Source organism: Ricinus communis, chromosome 1 (assembly GCF_019578655.1).
Source record: "Ricinus communis isolate WT05 ecotype wild-type chromosome 1, ASM1957865v1, whole genome shotgun sequence".
In the NCBI taxonomy this organism is placed as follows: Eukaryota; Viridiplantae; Streptophyta; class Magnoliopsida; order Malpighiales; family Euphorbiaceae; genus Ricinus; species Ricinus communis.
In genome coordinates this window covers 36,594,679-36,612,537 of record NC_063256.1, presented here as the reverse complement: position 1 = coordinate 36,612,537, position 17,859 = coordinate 36,594,679, and the positions used below count along the sequence as shown (strand labels likewise).

The 17,859-nt window shown below is 36.8% G+C and overlaps 3 protein-coding genes across 5 annotated transcripts; 2 read left to right on the top strand and 1 right to left on the bottom strand.

Annotated features, from left to right (window-relative positions):
- Nucleotides 1-3,326: 3,326 nt before the first annotated feature.
- On the top strand, nt 3,327-5,541 carry LOC8286466 (omega-3 fatty acid desaturase, endoplasmic reticulum). Its single transcript, XM_015723308.3, has 8 exons — nt 3,327-3,721; nt 3,807-3,896; nt 3,996-4,062; nt 4,152-4,244; nt 4,371-4,556; nt 4,644-4,724; nt 4,849-4,986; nt 5,059-5,541. The coding sequence occupies exons 1-8, from the start codon at nt 3,435-3,437 to the stop codon at nt 5,251-5,253; spliced, it is 1,137 nt and encodes a 378-aa protein (XP_015578794.1). The 5' UTR covers nt 3,327-3,434; the 3' UTR covers nt 5,254-5,541.
- Nucleotides 5,542-7,273: 1,732 nt separating this feature from the next.
- LOC8286465 lies at nt 7,274-9,113 on the top strand. Its single transcript, XM_002525610.3, has 2 exons — nt 7,274-8,544; nt 8,638-9,113. The coding sequence occupies exons 1-2, from the start codon at nt 7,569-7,571 to the stop codon at nt 8,982-8,984; spliced, it is 1,323 nt and encodes a 440-aa protein (XP_002525656.1). The 5' UTR covers nt 7,274-7,568; the 3' UTR covers nt 8,985-9,113.
- Nucleotides 9,114-9,690: 577 nt separating this feature from the next.
- On the bottom strand, nt 9,691-13,844 carry LOC8286464 (zinc finger CCCH domain-containing protein 66). Of its 3 annotated transcripts, XR_003079873.2 has the most exons (3): nt 13,476-13,844; nt 10,315-12,830; nt 9,691-10,226 (listed from the first exon to the last, which is right to left on the bottom strand). XR_003079873.2 is itself a non-coding variant. In XM_002525609.4 (2 exons), the coding sequence occupies exon 2, from the start codon at nt 12,787-12,789 to the stop codon at nt 10,681-10,683; it is 2,109 nt and encodes a 702-aa protein (XP_002525655.1). In that variant the 5' UTR covers nt 12,790-12,830; nt 13,476-13,844; the 3' UTR covers nt 10,246-10,680. The 3 variants fall into 3 exon arrangements, 2 of the variants coding, with proteins under 2 accessions (XP_002525655.1, XP_048228385.1); XM_002525609.4 differs by lacking the exon at nt 9,691-10,226 and having other exon boundaries at nt 10,246-12,830; XM_048372428.1 differs by lacking the exon at nt 9,691-10,226 and having other exon boundaries at nt 10,246-12,827.
- Between the last annotated feature and the right edge of the window lie 4,015 nt (nt 13,845-17,859).

The window sequence follows — 17,859 nt, the reverse complement described above, 5'->3', positions numbered from 1 at the left end:
ATTAATTACATATAAAAGTTTGATTATAGTGAAAGATACAACATTTAAGAAGAAAAGTTTCAATCACGATAGTACATGTTGATGGTTTGGAAAGTATATATTCCTGGGCAATGCAGAGAAAGGCAGTGGTGAGAAAGTAGTACGTCTACAGGAGAAGAGACCCTAAGAAAATCTGGGCCGTTGATCACTGACATTGTCTGCTTTCAGACTGACCCTCGGCTGTATAATTTTTCTAAAAACCAACTCAAACCTCATTCTTTCTTTTAGGTTCATTTCTGGCCTTACAATTACTTGGTAAATTGGCTGTGTTTCTTACATTCTGGGACATCATAAATATCTGAATGGCACAAATGGAATATGGCAATGCGGATAGGATAGCTCATTTTGTGAACTATAGCTTATGCTTTCATTACATTTGAATATCTTTTTTCCACTTATAATTATTAAAATAAAATAAAATTATATTAAATATTTGTTAGTGGCTCCTTAACTGCTTCTTGCTTGTCCGTAACCATCAATATTAAATATTTAAATTTATTTATCACACTGGATTGATTTAGTCATAACTTAAAAATAGAATTGATTGGATTGGAATGACTTTGTTGATGCAGTTGGGCATAACTTAAAAAGGAAAGAATTCTTAATGCGTTAGTCAAATTTGAATTACTTTCTTAGAATAATCAATTAAAATGCATCTACAAAGATGCGTTGAATTGGTTATGCATCTACGGTCCCAATTGTTTGGAAATATAAAAACAAGAACAAAAACAGTAAATGTGTATTAAATAAGGTATTGAATGTGAATGAATTTGGTTGATAGATGGACGTATTGTTCAACCTGTAAACCCTTATTAATATTTGAACCATGAAAATGACAAGTGTTGCTCATACATTTTTATTTAAAACATCAGAAACATTGTAGAGGTACAGCACTTACCTAATTTTGTGGAACTAATTAATTGTCCAAAAACAAAAACTGGAATAAAATGCAGTTTTAAGGATGGGACTCGTCATTTCCATCCTTGTCCTATTTTTACACTATCAAATATCAAAATGGGAAAGACGTCTCTCTGTCTCACTACTGTTACCCAATATCAATAAAATACACATTATTACATTTTTAATGTTTATTAATATAATAATAGTAATTTCGTTATATACTTGGATATAGTTTCGTGAGGGTCATGGTTGGAGTCGAAGGATACCCAGAATTCCCAGCTGAGATGTCTTAATCAGGGACGTAAATTCTAATTGAAATTCCTTTCACTAATTCATATTATTACATAATAGCTTTCTTAATCAAAATTAGAAATCTGGATGTTGATTAGCAGTAGTAAATAGTATAAATCTCTTATTTATTATTATTACTGTCAAAAATATATTTTAGGTTTTAGATCTAAAAATATCTGTTTAGACCACTGCACTAATTCGTCCTTTTCTGAGACTCTCGCCTCTATTAGGGTTTAGGCCAAACAATAATACATTGAAATGTTAAATGTAAACAAAGACAAATAAGCTGTGATTTTGATATTGAAGAGAACAGAGCAAAGTGAGAGATGCCAATAATAATAATAATAAAGTAAGCGGTGGATCATAATAATTAAAATTAAGACTAATAGACTCATTGCATATTAATATTAGGAGTAATTTATATGTCTGACACTTTTGTTTGTTTTGTGGCAATGCCCTGTCCTTCTCGGGAGTCGCACCGATCCCGATTTTTCCAATATTCAAGTAAATTTTTACATCTCATCACTTTGCTTTCTCATTTCTTCTATAAATACCATTTTGATTTGGTTTATACGACCGCATCAACTTTTGCTTCATTACAATTTCACCCTTTAGCCAACGACTTTTTAGGATAATTTCTCAGAACCCTCCTCAATCTTTGCTTTGATCTAGTCTTTCTATTTGGTCCGAAATGGGTGCTGCATTTAGATTATAGTCATGCTAGATAATAGTTATGTGAACATTCTGCACCACTGATAGAATAAAAAAGAAAACTTGCTTGTTTCTTTTCCTTTTATTTGGGAGGTGGAAAATGGGAAATGCAAGGAAAAAGGAAAATGAAAGTACTTGTAACATCATTCTTAACCATAAATGTGACTGACTGATAACATTATAAATTGAGTACCTTGACATTAGATCTCACAATCCATATCACTAAAATGGTACTTATTTATGATGTTAGATCTCACATATATATTTTCTTTGTGTTGGGTAATATTTGTTGTCATATGCCAAAAATAATAGGTTCTGAAACGAGCATTATGCAAACATACTGTTAAAGGCTTCGGGGCAGTGTTTTTGTTTTGGAGCTAATATTTGGTTGTAGTACGTAAGAGAATATTTTTGCTGCACTAAATATTAATATTAATATTGGTTGCTAGTTTAGTCAGTATAAAGTTGTCTGAAAGGAGAAGAAGTGAAGATATAAGACATTATTAGACAGGAAACCAAATGTGTGTAGTTGAGGAAATTATAATAACGTTGTTGATTATTGACATATTTTTTGTTTAATTAAGAAAAGGGTGTGGAAAGCAAGGATCCTTGAAATTTGGTTCCAAAAACAGCGTCAAGTTGAGTGAGAACTCTGTTGGATGGTCCCTCCCACTTTTAGCAGGTTTTTGCGTTAGGCATCTCCCCCTATGTCCTCTTTTACTTTTTCTTTAATGGCACTGCCACATTATTATTATTATTACCTTATGGTAAATCCTTTCATGCATCAGGTATATATCTACGCCTGTTAGATTTCAATCCAAAGAATATCAAATTTGCTTAGTTACATCTTAATCCTTATAAAATTAATGATATAAGATGTCTGATGACAATATTGGATTCTCTTTCTCTTTTTTCTTATTACCAAACAATAAGACAATTTATGTGTACTTGCTGCTGTTTTGTGTTCAGAAAGAATATATATATAACAATGATGGTTTAGATTGGGATTCGATTCATATGAAATAGTCAAGTAAATGATTTTATGTTGGTTAAAGTAGAATTACAAATAAAACTCATTTCAATAGAATTACAAATAACTGAAGTCATCCGTACTTTAAGAAAAATAATTATTTAGTTAACCGTTATATTATAATTTAAGTTTGAAATATAAAAATTTTAATCCGAAAATAAAGAAAAATAGGAATTATTGTCTTCCTCCATTCCCCACCAATCCATGAGTGCTGTGATGTTAGCCAGGGCTACTAATGTGGCTGCTAATAACAATGTTACGTCACGTACCGGCTCACATGAAAGGCCCCATGTGCTCCATATCACGTCTCTTCCTTATGTGTGTGTCTCTGTGTATATATATACGCACTCGCATATAAATGTAACATTTGCAGACTCCAGCCGCGGCTGCCCACTTCAACCTCTCTCTCTGTCTGCTCTCTCCATTCAAGGGATCTCCTCTGCAACTTGAAGGTATATTATTAATGAAGAAAGCAGATTCCGTCAATGCTTTTGATGCCCTCGACGGAGATGCAGATTTTGATCCCAGCGATCCCCCTCCTTTCAAGATTGCTGAGATCCGAGCTGCGATTCCTAAGCACTGCTGGATCAAGAATCCATGGAGGTCTCTCAGCTACGTTTTAAGAGATGCTTTCGTTGTCCTTGCTTTGGCTGCTGCTGCTCTTTTCCTCGATTCTTGGTGCTTTTGGCCGCTCTACTGGGCTGCTCAGGGTACTATGTTTTGGGCTATCTTTGTTCTCGGCCATGATTGGTAATTACCATTTCTTGATTAGTTATCTATTCCTGCTTTTTTCTGTCTACACCTTTTTTATTCATACATTGTTTTGGATTTGCAGCGGCCATGGCAGCTTTTCCGATAGCACTCTGCTCAACAATGTGGTGGGGCATCTCTTGCATTCTTCGATTCTTGTGCCTTATCATGGATGGTTAGCTTCTACCTACCTTTCTGCTATCAGACATTGCTCATTCTGCTTTTCATTCTGCTTATGTTCTGTTCCATTATTGATGCATGTCGTCTTTTCCAGGAGAATCAGCCATAGGACTCACCACCAGAATCACGGGAATGTGGACAAGGATGAATCTTGGGTTCCGGCAAGTCTCTAAATTAATATTTCATCACAGTTCTGCTTGCTTTAAGCAACTACCTTTATCAATGACTATTCTTTATCTGTCTCTTTCAGTTGCCTGAGAAGATCTATAATAGTTTAGATGTCAGTACTCGGATAATGAGATTCACGGTCCCTCTCCCTTTGCTTGCATATCCTATATATCTGGTAAGACCTCAATTACATCCTAAGTTCTTTAATACAGATTCCGAATGTAAATAACTATAACAGATACAGAGATTCTAATAAGCTCAAATTAATTTGACTTTACTCTCGGTGGTGTCCATTTTGCAGTGGACAAGAGGTCCGGGCAAAGACGGTTCACACTTCAGTCCCTACAGTGACTTGTTTGCCCCAAATGAGAGGAGAGCTGTGTTAACTTCAACCGTGTGTTGGATTTTGATGATTCTTCTGCTCCTCTACTCATGCTTTGTTTTTGGTTCTGTCCAAGTGCTTAAGCTCTACGGTGTTCCATATATAGTAACTAAAAACATTTTCCCTAGTTTCTGTTCCTTATTTAGATTGTTCATCCTCTGACATTAGCCCGCGTGCTATAAATCCTTGTAGATTTTCATCATGTGGCTTGATTTTGTAACATACCTGCATCACCACGGACATGAGCAGAAACTTCCCTGGTACCGCGGCAAGGTACTAAACTTTTTCAGTCTGTTTTAAGTAGCTGAATCTTAAATTTTTTAGAGAAAACTTTAGCAAGTACAAGTAATGGAGAAATTGATCGTCACCATCATCCCCTTGATAATTTAATTAACAGGAATGGAGTTATCTGCGTGGCGGACTAACAACAGTTGATCGTGATTATGGATGGATAAATAACATTCACCATGACATTGGCACACATGTTATACATCATCTGTTTCCTCAAATCCCACATTATCACTTGGTAGAAGCGGTGAGTACATTACGTTTACTTTCGTGAACGATGAAATGATATTCATGTATTAACCAGTTGCGTGCATTGCAGACAAAGGCAGCTAAGCCAGTGCTGGGAAAGTACTATAGAGAACCAAGGAAGTCTGGGCCATTTCCACTTCACCTATTTGAAAATCTAGTAAAAAGCATCAGCCAAGATCACTACGTGAGCGACATTGGAGACGTGGTGTATTATCAGACAGATCCTGAGCTGTACAAGAAATTGGCCAAAACCAAGTTGATTTGATAGTTTGTTATAGAGAAACAGCCAGAACAAAGAGAATTACAGTTTACGAAAAGTCCTTAACGAGGACAGCTCCCTTGAACACTTGTGGTGCTGTCATAGGATGGCTTCAGTTCAGTAGGACAATTTGTAGGGATGTTCTGGAGGACTTAGAAAGTTGTGATGCTTTGGTAATAATATGTACTGTTAGTTTTTGAAAAATGTAATATTTATTTTTTCCTGCAAAAAATTCTGTCATCATGCATCTTTTGCTATCAGGGAATCCTAAAATGTAAGAATTGTAGTGCAAAATCAGGCTCCTCCTACTCTGCTTTGCAGGTACACCATGTGATCAACTTGCATCATCACATGCCACAACCAGCTCCATCTACATGTCATGTGCCTCAATTGCGCGTTTGTGTTTTTGTTTTTCTTTCTTGTTTGTTTTTTCTTAAAGTTTCTTGAATTAAAGGGAAGAGCTGCAGGAGCAGAGAAAGGGAGGGAATGGAAGATTTTGGTATTTGAAATCCTGACACTCCATCACCGGATTATTGCTCAAATGTCATTCATGGGTTAACTTCAGCTTACAAATGTCCTGAAAAAAAGAGAGGAAATTATGACAAGTAATTATCATAAAGTCCTTTATTTTAGGGGAAGGGGGACACTGAAAATGACATATAGTCGGGCTCTGGGACAGTATAAAGTATCAAGTTGAGCAACTTGGGCTGGCTGGCTCGCTGCAGGTTAAAAGCATAAAGTTTAGAGGATCTTGCCAAACTGTTCCAAGTTCTTAGCATGTATACATATGAATGATACATGAAAGAATTTGTTCGTATTGAAAAGAAAGAAAAAGAAAGGGAAGCGACTCCCACCTCAAAGCAGCAGTTGTTGAGTTCACCTGTGTGATGGATTATTTGCGTAATCTAAGCTAATCACGCCGAGAGATTGTGTCAGTACCATTAACATGACTCTAACAACAGTATTAAGCCCTGTTTGATTACCTTTATCACAAAACTTGCATGACCTAGTTGCAATTGACATACCACTTCTTCTCTATGTTGACTACGTACTCTAAATCATCCATTCATTCCCACACTAAATTATTTTCATATTCCAAGTTTGTTTATTTTCCCTTCAGACTCACCACCCACCAGAATATTAATGGATACCATCAATGAAGAAGTAAATTCATAAATTATGCTGCTGCACAACTTATACATGGGAAGATAGCAGGCCTTTGCCAAAATCAGCCCACGATTATTGGGCCTAGCTAGCTTCCCTCTGGTATGATGCTTGGCTGCCACTGTAAACTGGAACTTTCAGTCTCCTTCTGTAAATGCACTCAGCATGTCATGGGGGTATGGAATTCTGGGTGACAGAGTTTTTACTCAAGAGTTCATTTACTTTCTTCTTTTCTTTTTATTCATTTGGGGCAGGCTTGTGCTGTTCCATGAGATGGCATCTCAATGAAAATGTTGGGAATACACATACAAATGAAGTTCGCATCAATTTACTTGAGAGATCTTTCACAAAACTGTGCGAGCACACACAGCATCATAAAGAGGTCTTTGAATCTCTCAGAGTTTAATGTTGGAAACAATTATTTTGCAAACCTCATCTTAAGTTTACTATTTTTTCTTGTTTTGTTAGACCAAAAGAAAAAAGCAGAGGGAAGAAGAAAATAGAAATAGCTGGAACAGTGGAGCCTCAGCCTACAAAACCAAAAGGAATTTCCTTCCTGACACACTAACCAGACATTGTGTCTCCCTCATCATGCCATTGCAATCAAATTCTCTTTCTTACACATTCTGTCCCTCTCTTTTGAAAAGTCATATATATTTTTATGCCTAAAAGCCAACTAACTCATTAAGATGGAATGATATTTTTAACACTTGTCTTGTTTGGTATCTCATATAATTTACCTTTTCTAGCATAATATTAACTCATACTTTAAATTTTTACCATTTCTTTTTTAAAATATTTTTCCCTTTTTTGCCATTTCAATATGAAAAGACAGACAGAAAATGCAGAAATTGACTTGTCAAGGCGTGCGGAAACATATTCCTGAGAATGAGTGGAATTGCATATCAATTAGTAACACGTACCATACAAACTCCTCCCATTTCAAATGCAAAAGCCCGCCTCTGTCTTCCCTTTATTCCTTCTCCCAGCCAAAAGCACACACATTATATTCAAATCTCTCAACTTTCTTTTTCTTTCTTCTTTTTTCCTGCCAACTCTTTATTCTTTTTCTTCCATTCTTCAAATTCCTCTTACCCTTTTAACTCCATCTTTTACAGTTACACACTTCTTTCTTCTCTCTCTCTCTTTTTTCAAACATGAAACTATTGCCATCTCCTTCCGTTTCGTCTTCCTCCTCCACTACTATTACTACTATCCCTTTTGATGCAAATATGTGCACTCCAAAAACTTCTACCGCTAGTTGCCTTTCAGGCATTTTGCGTCGACTTCTCTGCTCTCGCAGCCTCCCTACCTACCCTTCTGATCAAATCACAGACGACTCCACTTCAATGCCATGCGACATCAAGCAACAAGGCTTTGCCACCTCATTTGAGGCTACTGCTACTAATCCTGGCATTGTGGCTAGGCTCATGGGCTTGCAATCTTTACCTGACTACGCCACTTCAGTACCAAGAACCCGATCCTTGAATTCTGCGGAATTTCCAGATGAGATTGATCAAATGAAAGGGCACCACAGACGGGTTAAGAGCTTGTCATTCCATGAAATGCCAACTATTCTTGAGCTAGAAAATGAGCAATTCTTTGTTCTTAGCTTCGAGAAAAGAGGTGACGATAAAAAAACTAGATCCAAAGAGAAGAAAAGTGAAGTGGGCTTTGGAGAATGTAGGGAGAGGAGAAGAGAAAAAAGTAAAAACAAGGAAAACGGAAATGAAAACGTACTATTCAAGAACGAAGACGAAGAGATCATCAACAAGATGGTCTTAAGAGTACTCAATGAGAAACAGCTGACTGAGAGGATACCAGAAGTGCTGCCTGATCAAGAAATCGGCAAATTCAGCAAAATTGAAGATTCAGCTAAGTCTACTCCACCTTTGAAGGACTTGCGCGGGGCAAGAAAAGCTGCCTCTGCCTTGCATGAATCAAAGAAAACAGGTAGGATAAGCTGTGATAAGGACCTCCCAGATGGAGCAAAATTCACGAGGAGAAAGAAAATGAGAAATAGGCGCAGATTGAAAAATGAAGAACAAGAGGAATGCAGTTCGGAAGATTCCAGTCCTGTTTCTGTTCTTGATTTTGATCAATTCATCGTTGATCCTGAAGCTCCCACATCAGGTTTTCTTTTCTTTACTACTTCTCAAGTTAGGCATGAAGAATAACTGTGCTTTGTTAATTTGAAATGTTGCTTATTGGTACTACATGTAACAGAGGAACATACTGCTTCAAGGAGGAAATTGTCATCAAGACTCGACGATCACAATCAATTATTGCCTAGGAATAATAATCTCAGCAGTGGAGATGATCTGAATTCAAAGAGAACCGAAGAAACATGTCATGGATTAAGTAACGCAGATTGTCATACTCAAATTGACTTCAATATGTGGGGTGAAATTTGCCAGCTTGCTGAAGCTCAAGTAATTGACTCTATTTGGACGCAGCAAAGGGCTTGGAAATTCCAAGATTTTGAAGACATTAGTGCAGATTTTGGGTTACAAATTTTAAATGAGTTGTTTGATGAACTCGTAGATCAACTTGCTTCACTGCAGGAGGAATAAGAACAAAAGAAAAAAAAAAAAATATTATTGAACTTGTAAGATGATAACTTGTGTAAATTTTATAGCATTCATAAGAATCTCTAAATCTTTAATTAGTTCTGATAAATTTATAAATAAAGAAAAAAATAGAAAATTTTTATTAATATTATGTTTGTTTAAAATTTATTAAAATATTTATTTTAATTTGAAAAAATATAAGAGAGAAAAAATTAAATATAAAAAATTAAATTGAAAAAGATATTTTAGTGTTATGAAATACATTAAATTAATTTTATTTTATTTGAAATATATAAAATTTTATATTTATAAATAAATTTTATTAATATTTGTATAGGATAATTTAGAAGCAGGGAGTGGGACTCACGAATTCATTAAGCATCCCACTTTAAGAGAGACAGTATAATGATTGAAAAGTGAATCCTAGTATCGTAGCCGACAGAATTGCCCGTTGCCTTGGCTCCTAAATTTGCTCTTAGCCATAGTAATTAGATTCCATTAACGGCTTACATTACCAACTAATGATGTGTTAAAGAACCCTCAATCATCAGCAGCAACTTGTCTTTCTTTAATACATGAATACGCCCTTTCAATGCTTAATTTAGAAAGCATTTTTGGCATAATTATTCCTAGGCGGCAAACAAGGAAGAATGTTTCTATTTGTCAAAAAATAAAATAACCCAATAAAAGAAAAGAAAAGCAACCATCATCAACCAAAATGATAATAATATATATATTCTTAGTGATTCAGTTCAAGAAAGCCGGCAGATTGAGATGGAAGCTGCAATGTTGACTCAAAGGGTATAATATAATTTTTAGATGTCAGCAAGAAATAGAATCAGGATGTTTGTTTCTTTAATATTGTGCTCATGAAAGTTGGATCAAAAGATGCAATTAGGAGCTACCCTTTTCCTCAGTGCTCAACATTCTCCCCCCCACCATTTCAGAATCGTGGAGCAGATCAGCCTTTCACCTTTCAGCAAGAAAAATAAAATATATCACTGGTTTGGTCACTCAGCATAATAGTATGAGAAACTTTTAGATTATGGATATATCTAATAAAGTATACAAGTTACAGAGGACGCGACCAATAAATTTTACTGAAAAACTTTTCCTTTTCTAACATTCAGAGAGCTGGATGCCAACGTCTCTATGCATTATTTCTCAGCTATTAAGAACCCCCATCAGATTACAGAATTAAGGTTGGGATGTGAAAGCCATACTTGAAGAAAAACATACATGTACCTACAAAAAGAAGGGCAACTGAAATTTTAAAATATGTTTTATTCAGTAATTAATGTAACAGCTTTTGGTACATGTAATGTATACAAACCTACAAAGTAGAAATAATCCAACACTTAGTAAAAATGAAATCAGGTATACTTTGCACTACCCAGCCCCCCTCTATTCTCATCTCTGTCAGCACAAGAATATGCTTCCATGCCTTCTTCTATCTGCTTGCCAGGAATCAGCAAATACACAAACCAAATTACCTAGAAAAAATAATTCATCATTCAACATAACCTAATAATGCTATGAGCAGAAATCCTTCACCTGCCCAACTCCTTTTTTCTTTTTCCTTTCTCCAATTTCTTTCCTACTGGATATAATTTGAAATTAATAAACATAAAAAAACAAATTAAAAGAAGATTACTAGTTAAAATGTTAATTTAGGAGCCATATGGGGGCTAATGTTGGTTTAAGCCACCATCTGCTCCTGCTCAATGTACAATTGCTCCACCCAGGCTGGAAATATTTCTGAATTTCCGGTGTTAAGATGGCATTGCTGCTGCTCCTCAAAACCCAACTGCCGAGGACTCGTAGAAGGGGCATCCTTCACCAGGGACTGCACCCACGACACATCTGGCGCATTAAGAGTCGCTGGCAATGAGGTTGCAGCTGCTCCAGCTCCCCCATTGTTTCGAATGCCGAAAGAAGCAGACTTGCGCAGCTTATTAAGCTCTTCTCCTTGGATACCCCAATCTAATTTGCCATCAGGGGAACCCCAATCTGAAAAGTTAGAAGCCATTATGGTTGCTGAAGAAGTGGGTGAAGAAAACCCAGTATGACGGTTCACAGCACTTCGTTCAACAAAGCTTTGACTTCTTTTTGCAAAGGCGGCTGACCTCGAAGTCAAAACTGCTGCTGCCGCTGCACCAGATGGATCAATCCCAAAGGAAGATGGCCTAACGGGGGAGGATGAGAAGTTGGTCGGATAGCTCGAGCGGAGCTGCTGATTAATGTTCTGGCGAATTTGAATACCGGTTGGAGACTGCAATTGGGATGAAGTAGCATCCACAGAAAGTCCCTGCAACTGAGGCAAAATTGAAGGATCAAGAGATCCAAAAATGTCTTCAAGGTTAGTGGGCTTCACTCCTCCAAGCCTGTGTAACTCCCCAGTTCGATCACTAGAGGAGGCAGCAAAAGCTGAAGAAGTGGACAAACCATTATTCCAGCTAGACGGTGAGGAGAGACCAGATAACTCATCCATCAGTTGTTGCCGGCGACGGTGACTATCAAGCCCAAGCAACTCCATTTCTAATTCCATATCTCTAACACTCAGTGCAGATTTCAACCTGCTACCAGGAAGCTGCAAGGTAGGGGGTACAATATTAGATTGGTTTGACCATCCACCCATAGGAGAAGAGGACCCAGTGGGAGTCATTGGCGGGGTTGATGTAGGTGGTATCAAGACAGATGGAGAACCAAGCGCAAGCGGGCTAATAGAACCCATATCCAGGGTTGAACCATTAGCCGAGTAGGATCTAGGTGAAGGTACAGCCGACCCCGTTGAAGCATACAAGGGGCGAAGCTCTTCAGGCTTGTGAGCAAAGAAACAAACCCTCCTTGTGCAATTAATTTCATCTTTGCAGAGACGTGTTCGATACTGGGCAGGGTGAAGCCAGCACTCAAAAATACCATGTGCATATTCACAAGCATCACCCTGCCTGCACGAACCCTTGCGAAACTCAGGGCATGGGACACAGCTATAATGGTATTTCCTTGGATCTCTCCGCCTTGCATTCTCACCAGGGTGAACAAATGGACACTCCGTCCAGTCATGGGAATAGGCCCTTGAGCAAGGCTTGACCTTGAATGTATACATTCTAAATTCATCAGTACCATATATACCATTCTTGATATCTGGAAGAGTGAGATCAACAGGATATTCTTTCTTCTCAGTCCCATCTTTTGATACTCTCGGTGTTGAAACTTCTTGCAGCTCTTGACCATACATTTCAAAAGGGTTCTGATCAGCCAAAACACAAAATTCATCACCAGAGCTACCACCCTTTAGCATGATCTCTAATGCCTTTCTCCTAGAAGTAAGACCAGAACTAACAACTGGAGCTATCAAATCACCTGCGTGATTTCCGTTAGCATCAACAGCACTAGGATCAGCAGAGGCATCAAGCAAGCGCTTAACAACCTCAAGAGAAGCTGCAGAGCCGCCTGCAGCAGCACAGTGGAGTGCTGTGGCCCCATCAGAACCCAACCCTCTATTAACATCAGCACGACCTGTTTCCAGGATATAATTCAAGACATCTTTGCTTCCAAACAAGGCCGCAATCATGAGGGGTGTCCTCTCCTCAATTCCCATCTTTCTTGAGCCAATTCTCCGGCCGTACCACAAGCCAGGTTCATCAACATCACGGCCTTCTTCTTCAATTGCTCTCTTAAACCCAATCAGATCATTGGAAGCAGACAATTCGAGCAAAATAGAGAGATCATAGCAAAAATAATCTTCTTTTTGCAACTCATCGATGAAACCAAGGTGAGTTGGTTTCCTCTTTGACCCACTGCACATCGAATTAGCACTCTGTTCTCAAAACCCTTGCGGAACTCCTTCTGTTCAACAAAGTAACAACAAAAGAAGCCTTAAAAACACACTATCAACATAAAATAGACACGGTTTTGTTCAATACAAGCAAAGATGGAGAAAGACAAAAACTTATGAAAAGGAACAATGGAACAGAAATGAAAGCAAGGATATTTGAACTTGAGGAAATTGTAAGGAAAACAAGCATAAAAATTGTTCTTTTTTAAAAAACAAAAGGCACGCAATTTGCAGATGAATTTTAAGCCTTTAAAGAAGCAACCAGAAAACCATATTTGATACAACTAAAATTAAGAAACCTTCTTTTAACGAAAATGAAAAAGAAAAAAAAATGGAAGAAACAGAAATCGGTTACAAGCTCAAGTCCCAAACAAACAAAACTGACTGTACCGTCTAAATAACACACCCTGTTACAGGCTCCTGATGTTTTTTAATTAACACTAAAACTCAAAACTAATAATTAGTTTCCCACAGCTGATAGTATTAAAATAACCTAACCAGCCAATAACTCAAATTCCCTTACTTACCTACGTTTGAAAACCAACCTAACAAAAACATAAACACTTGTAAAACTCATCTACACAACAGCCCAACAAATAGAAAAAGAAAATTTGTCGCAATAAACAGTAAGAAGAAGAGGAAAAAAGAACAGATACCTTTAAATGAAGAGATGAAAAAGCAAAATCCCAGAACTGATATGCTCTAGCCGCCTATTCTATGCTTTTGAAGTTATAACAGCTACAGCCACAACACCCAACCAAAAAAACAAATCACTCAGTGGAGAGAAAAGATAGACTTTTCTTTAGCTTCTCTTTCTCTCTCTCTCTCTCTCTCTCTCTCTCTCTCTTTTTAATGGGAATGGGAATGGCTTTGGGGGGTCCAAAAGACGAACCTATTGGAGCTACTTCTATCAATGGCTCCTCCTATCGAGTCTTCCCTTTGCTTTTTTTTTTTTAAAAAAGAAAATTGAAAAGACTTAAAAAAAAAGAAAAGAAAAACTTTATCAGAATTTCTTTTGAAAAAGAAGAAGAAGAAAAGGTACAAAATGCAAATGAAATGCAGATGCAAGGGAAATACAAAGAGAAACCAAATTAACGTTGGAAGGGAGGAGGTGGTGGAGGGTGGGGCCCACTGAATTTTCTTTTTCTTAAATATCTAACACTCTGCAAATGTTGAATCGCCACGTGTTTATTTCTCTGTACAAACGGCCTCACCATAGGTGGCTGTATCGAGATTCCGGATTATCACGCCTTACGCGTTTTTGGACTCTCCTGCGATGACGTGGACGCAGCTGCAGCGTCACCGTATATAGATTTCATCTTATCGGTCCACTCAATTTTTCTATTCTCACAGCATGTCTGGACACCTGGCTATTTTCAATACGAAACCCCATGTTAGTGGACTGTTAATTGTTCTCGAGTGACAGAGCTGTTGTTTGATTAAATCCTTAAAGTTGGATATTGGTGCTCAAATCAAATGCGCACTTTGAAACCATCGACGAATAGGAGCGTTCATTCGGTCCTTTCTAGAAAAATCGGTCTGTCTTCTTTTCAAAAATATAATCTCTTTATTCCTCTTTTTCTTTTTTTTTTTTTTCTTTTTTTTTTACATAATAGGTTTACTTCCTAAATTAATCCTGAATTTTTTATTTATTTTCCTCTTTTTGTGTAATTTCTATTTTATTGAATATTTTTATTTTTATTTTTATCAGCTGAAATTTATGGCTATAATGCAAATTTTGTAGAATTGGCTGTGGAGAAGCAAAATATGGCAAATTCAAATTTAAGACCAAAAAAATTTAAAATTTTACTGAATCCAGAATTTGTTGGAGCGTCTTGCGACTTACATACACCAACACAAATAAATCAACTAATTTGATAATACTATATAATGATTATATAATTTAATTTATCTATGAGTAACGCAGTATACTAAATTTACCTAATAATTTTTTTATAGAAATTAAAAATGCACTAATTTCTTTACAAGAACAAGAAATGCTATTTCGTTCCCATTTCTAAGCCATATATGGTCACTCCTTACTTCTAAAAGCAGAGATACAATTAAAATGAGTTGAGTTGAAATAATAGAACTTAACTCAATTGTAAACTTTAAAGATTGAAATTAGATTTTGAGCTCAAGATCAATAACCCCACTCAAATTGATCTCCAATATAAAAGATTTTCACAATTTCAAATTTAATCTTGAATTACTAGAATTCTTAGGTTTGTTTAGGTATAAGTTTACTGTATATAGTAAGGTTAAAAAATGTAAATATTCTAAAATAAAAAAAAAAGATCAAATTCTAAAATGTAAAGGTTAAATATATAAATGGGTATTTAAATTTGTTTCGTTTTTACACCATAAATTCAATTTTAATTTAATTAGACCTCTCAATTTTACGGGTTATTATTTTTAAACCTTTTAATCACAGACATTATGTGTAAGTTTTATGAGATATTTAAAACATTTAAGTTTGAATAAAATAATAATATATTTAAAATATAAAATAATGACTAAATATATAAATGATTCTTTAAATTTGTCTTATTTTTATAATTGGCCCTCCAAACTCAACTTTGTTTCAATTGGATCTCTTAACTCTACGAGTTATTATTTTTAAACATTTTAATACATATGTTATGTCTGTGTATCTTACACTATCTAAAACGTATAAATTTAAATAAAATAATAATATATTTAAAATATAAAATAATAGCTAAATATATAAATGACCCCTTAAACTTGTCTCATTTTTTCAATTGACCCCCTAAACTCAATTTTGTTTCAATTAGACCTCTCAATTTAATGGGTTATTATTTTTAACTCTTTTAATCACAAACGTTAAGGGCGTGTGTTTTACACCATCTAAAAAATGCATAAGATATATTTAAAATATAAAATAAAATAAAAAGTAAAAAAGTAAGTTTTAATTCTGTTGAAAGAAGAAAAGACATGACAGTGGTCTTAGAGGCTGCACAAGCCAGATTGCTTGTGCAGACAGTTCATCATAGACCTACAAGTGAAAAAGGAGCAACCTTTCCTGCTTTGCAGGAAAAGTCACTTCAACCTTTCCACATTGAGAAGTATACGTTAGAAGGCAACCGTTAGAGTAGGATTTCAACTTGTATATATATCAAGCAACAGTTTTAAAGAATCAGAATTCCATCATATAATAAAATCACAGCTTCATAAAATCTACATGGTATCAGAGCAGGTTACCATCCTGTAATCATCATTTACCCAACAACATGTCATAAACAGATCACAAATTAACCAGCATCATTCTCAAAGGAAATCAGAATTATTTCGAATGGTCCAAATCGGTCTATATTGGTCTCAGTGGTAGAAGAAAGCTTGGCTTCATCACAAGCACAAAGCCAAAGCTAAAGCCTGAAAGACCAGAAGCCCCGACAGAGCATGAGCTCGAGAAACTGGAAGAATGGCAAACGACAGACCACATGGTCATGTCGTTGCTCACCAGCACTATGGAGCCGCAAATTGCAAGGCTCTGTATGTTACTGGATTCATCAAAAACAGTCTGGGATAAAGTAAAAAGCCTATATGGCCATCAACAGAATTTTGCTCATATCTTTAACCGTAACAAGAATTAGCAAGAATCACTCAGGGCACAAAATCAAGTTCGCAGTATGCGACAGAAATATTAACTCGATGGGAAGAGCTTCAAAGCTACTTACCTCCATCAACAGATGCAGAGGAAATTCAAAGAAGAGCAGAAAATGATCTTGTATACACCTACCTGGGAGGATTAGACTCAAGCTATGACAACTTGAGGTCTCAGATCCTCCTATCCACTGACTTACCGAAAATCGACACTGTCATTACGATTGTGCAACACGAGGAGACTCGAAGGACTCTAATGAACCCTTCGGCCTCACTCGATCTCACTGAAAGTCAAGCATTCACATCGCGTCGCCCCAATCTCACCGAAGGAAGCCAGACAAGGGGAGGGGCGAGCACGAGCGAGTGATGCGACCACTGCAAGAAGCAGGGTCACAATCGCACTCGTTGCTGGCACCTACACCCGCAGCTCAAGCTAACCCGAGGATGGGAAAGGGGGAGCGGCGAAGGAGCGAGAAGAGGAGGAAGAAGAAAGCCCGAGGAAAACTCTAGGGAGAAAAGGGATTGTGGGGGCTGGGCGTCATATGCGGATAATTATATGACGCCCCAACCTGACTCCCTAGGGTTACATCGACCCGACCCGGAAAGTCTGGACTAGACCCAACCCGGTTATAATGCCTCAGGGTCAGGCCCGACCCATCAGGCCCACCAGGCCCAGCAGAAGCAGCAAGCCCAAGTGGCCGAAATATTGGCCCAATTACAGGCCTTGGTTCTCCAACCCAACGGGTTCGGGTCAACTCAACCCGACGGGTTAGGTTCGGTTCAAACTGCTTTAAATTCCTTACAAAATTCTTTGAAACCTTGTCAAAATACTTGGATTATTGACTCAGGTGCAACAGATCACATGACCTGGGATCCAAAAAACTTCAAAAAAATTAATTTTGTTTCCAATTCCCACAATGTGACTGTTGCAAATGGAGAAAAAGTCAAAATTCAAATTTACTTGACTCCCACATTGAAAATATCTTATATTTGCCTGAATTTAAATCTAATATGTTATCTGTGGGTAAAATTACTTATGATTTAAACTGCAATGTTATCTTCTCACCTACTTCAGTCATATTTTAGGATCGAACTTTCAGGAAGACGATTGGTGGGGGGAAAACTAGAAAATGGCCTCTACTACCTCCATGCTCCACCCAAGAAATGTTTTTTGTCAACAAACCCTAACCAAGGCATGTTAATGCATCAGCGGTTTAGGCATCCCTCCAATAATGTTTTGAATAAATTATTTCATTATAACTTAAATTCCAACAATTGTGATGTGTGTAAATTTTCTAAACACAGTCGATTACCTTTTTCTTTATTCTCCAGTGTATCTGAAAAACCTTTTGATTTAATTCACTCTGATGTTTGGGGACCTGCCCCTGTTACATCCTATAATCATTTTAGATATTT

Excerpts from the sequence above, each read along its gene's own strand:
- LOC8286465 (XM_002525610.3), top strand. The coding sequence starts at position 7,569 with ATGAAACTATTGCCATCTCCTTCCGTTTCGTCTTCCTCCTCCACTACT. Across the intron at positions 8,545-8,637 it reads TCCTGAAGCTCCCACATCAG|AGGAACATACTGCTTCAAGG; the intron begins GTTTTCTTTTCT and ends TACATGTAACAG.
- LOC8286464 (XM_002525609.4), bottom strand. The coding sequence starts at position 12,789 with ATGTGCAGTGGGTCAAAGAGGAAACCAACTCACCTTGGTTTCATCGAT.
- LOC8286466 (XM_015723308.3), top strand. The coding sequence starts at position 3,435 with ATGAAGAAAGCAGATTCCGTCAATGCTTTTGATGCCCTCGACGGAGAT. Across the intron at positions 4,245-4,370 it reads TTGCATATCCTATATATCTG|TGGACAAGAGGTCCGGGCAA; the intron begins GTAAGACCTCAA and ends TCCATTTTGCAG. Across the intron at positions 4,725-4,848 it reads TTCCCTGGTACCGCGGCAAG|GAATGGAGTTATCTGCGTGG; the intron begins GTACTAAACTTT and ends TTTAATTAACAG.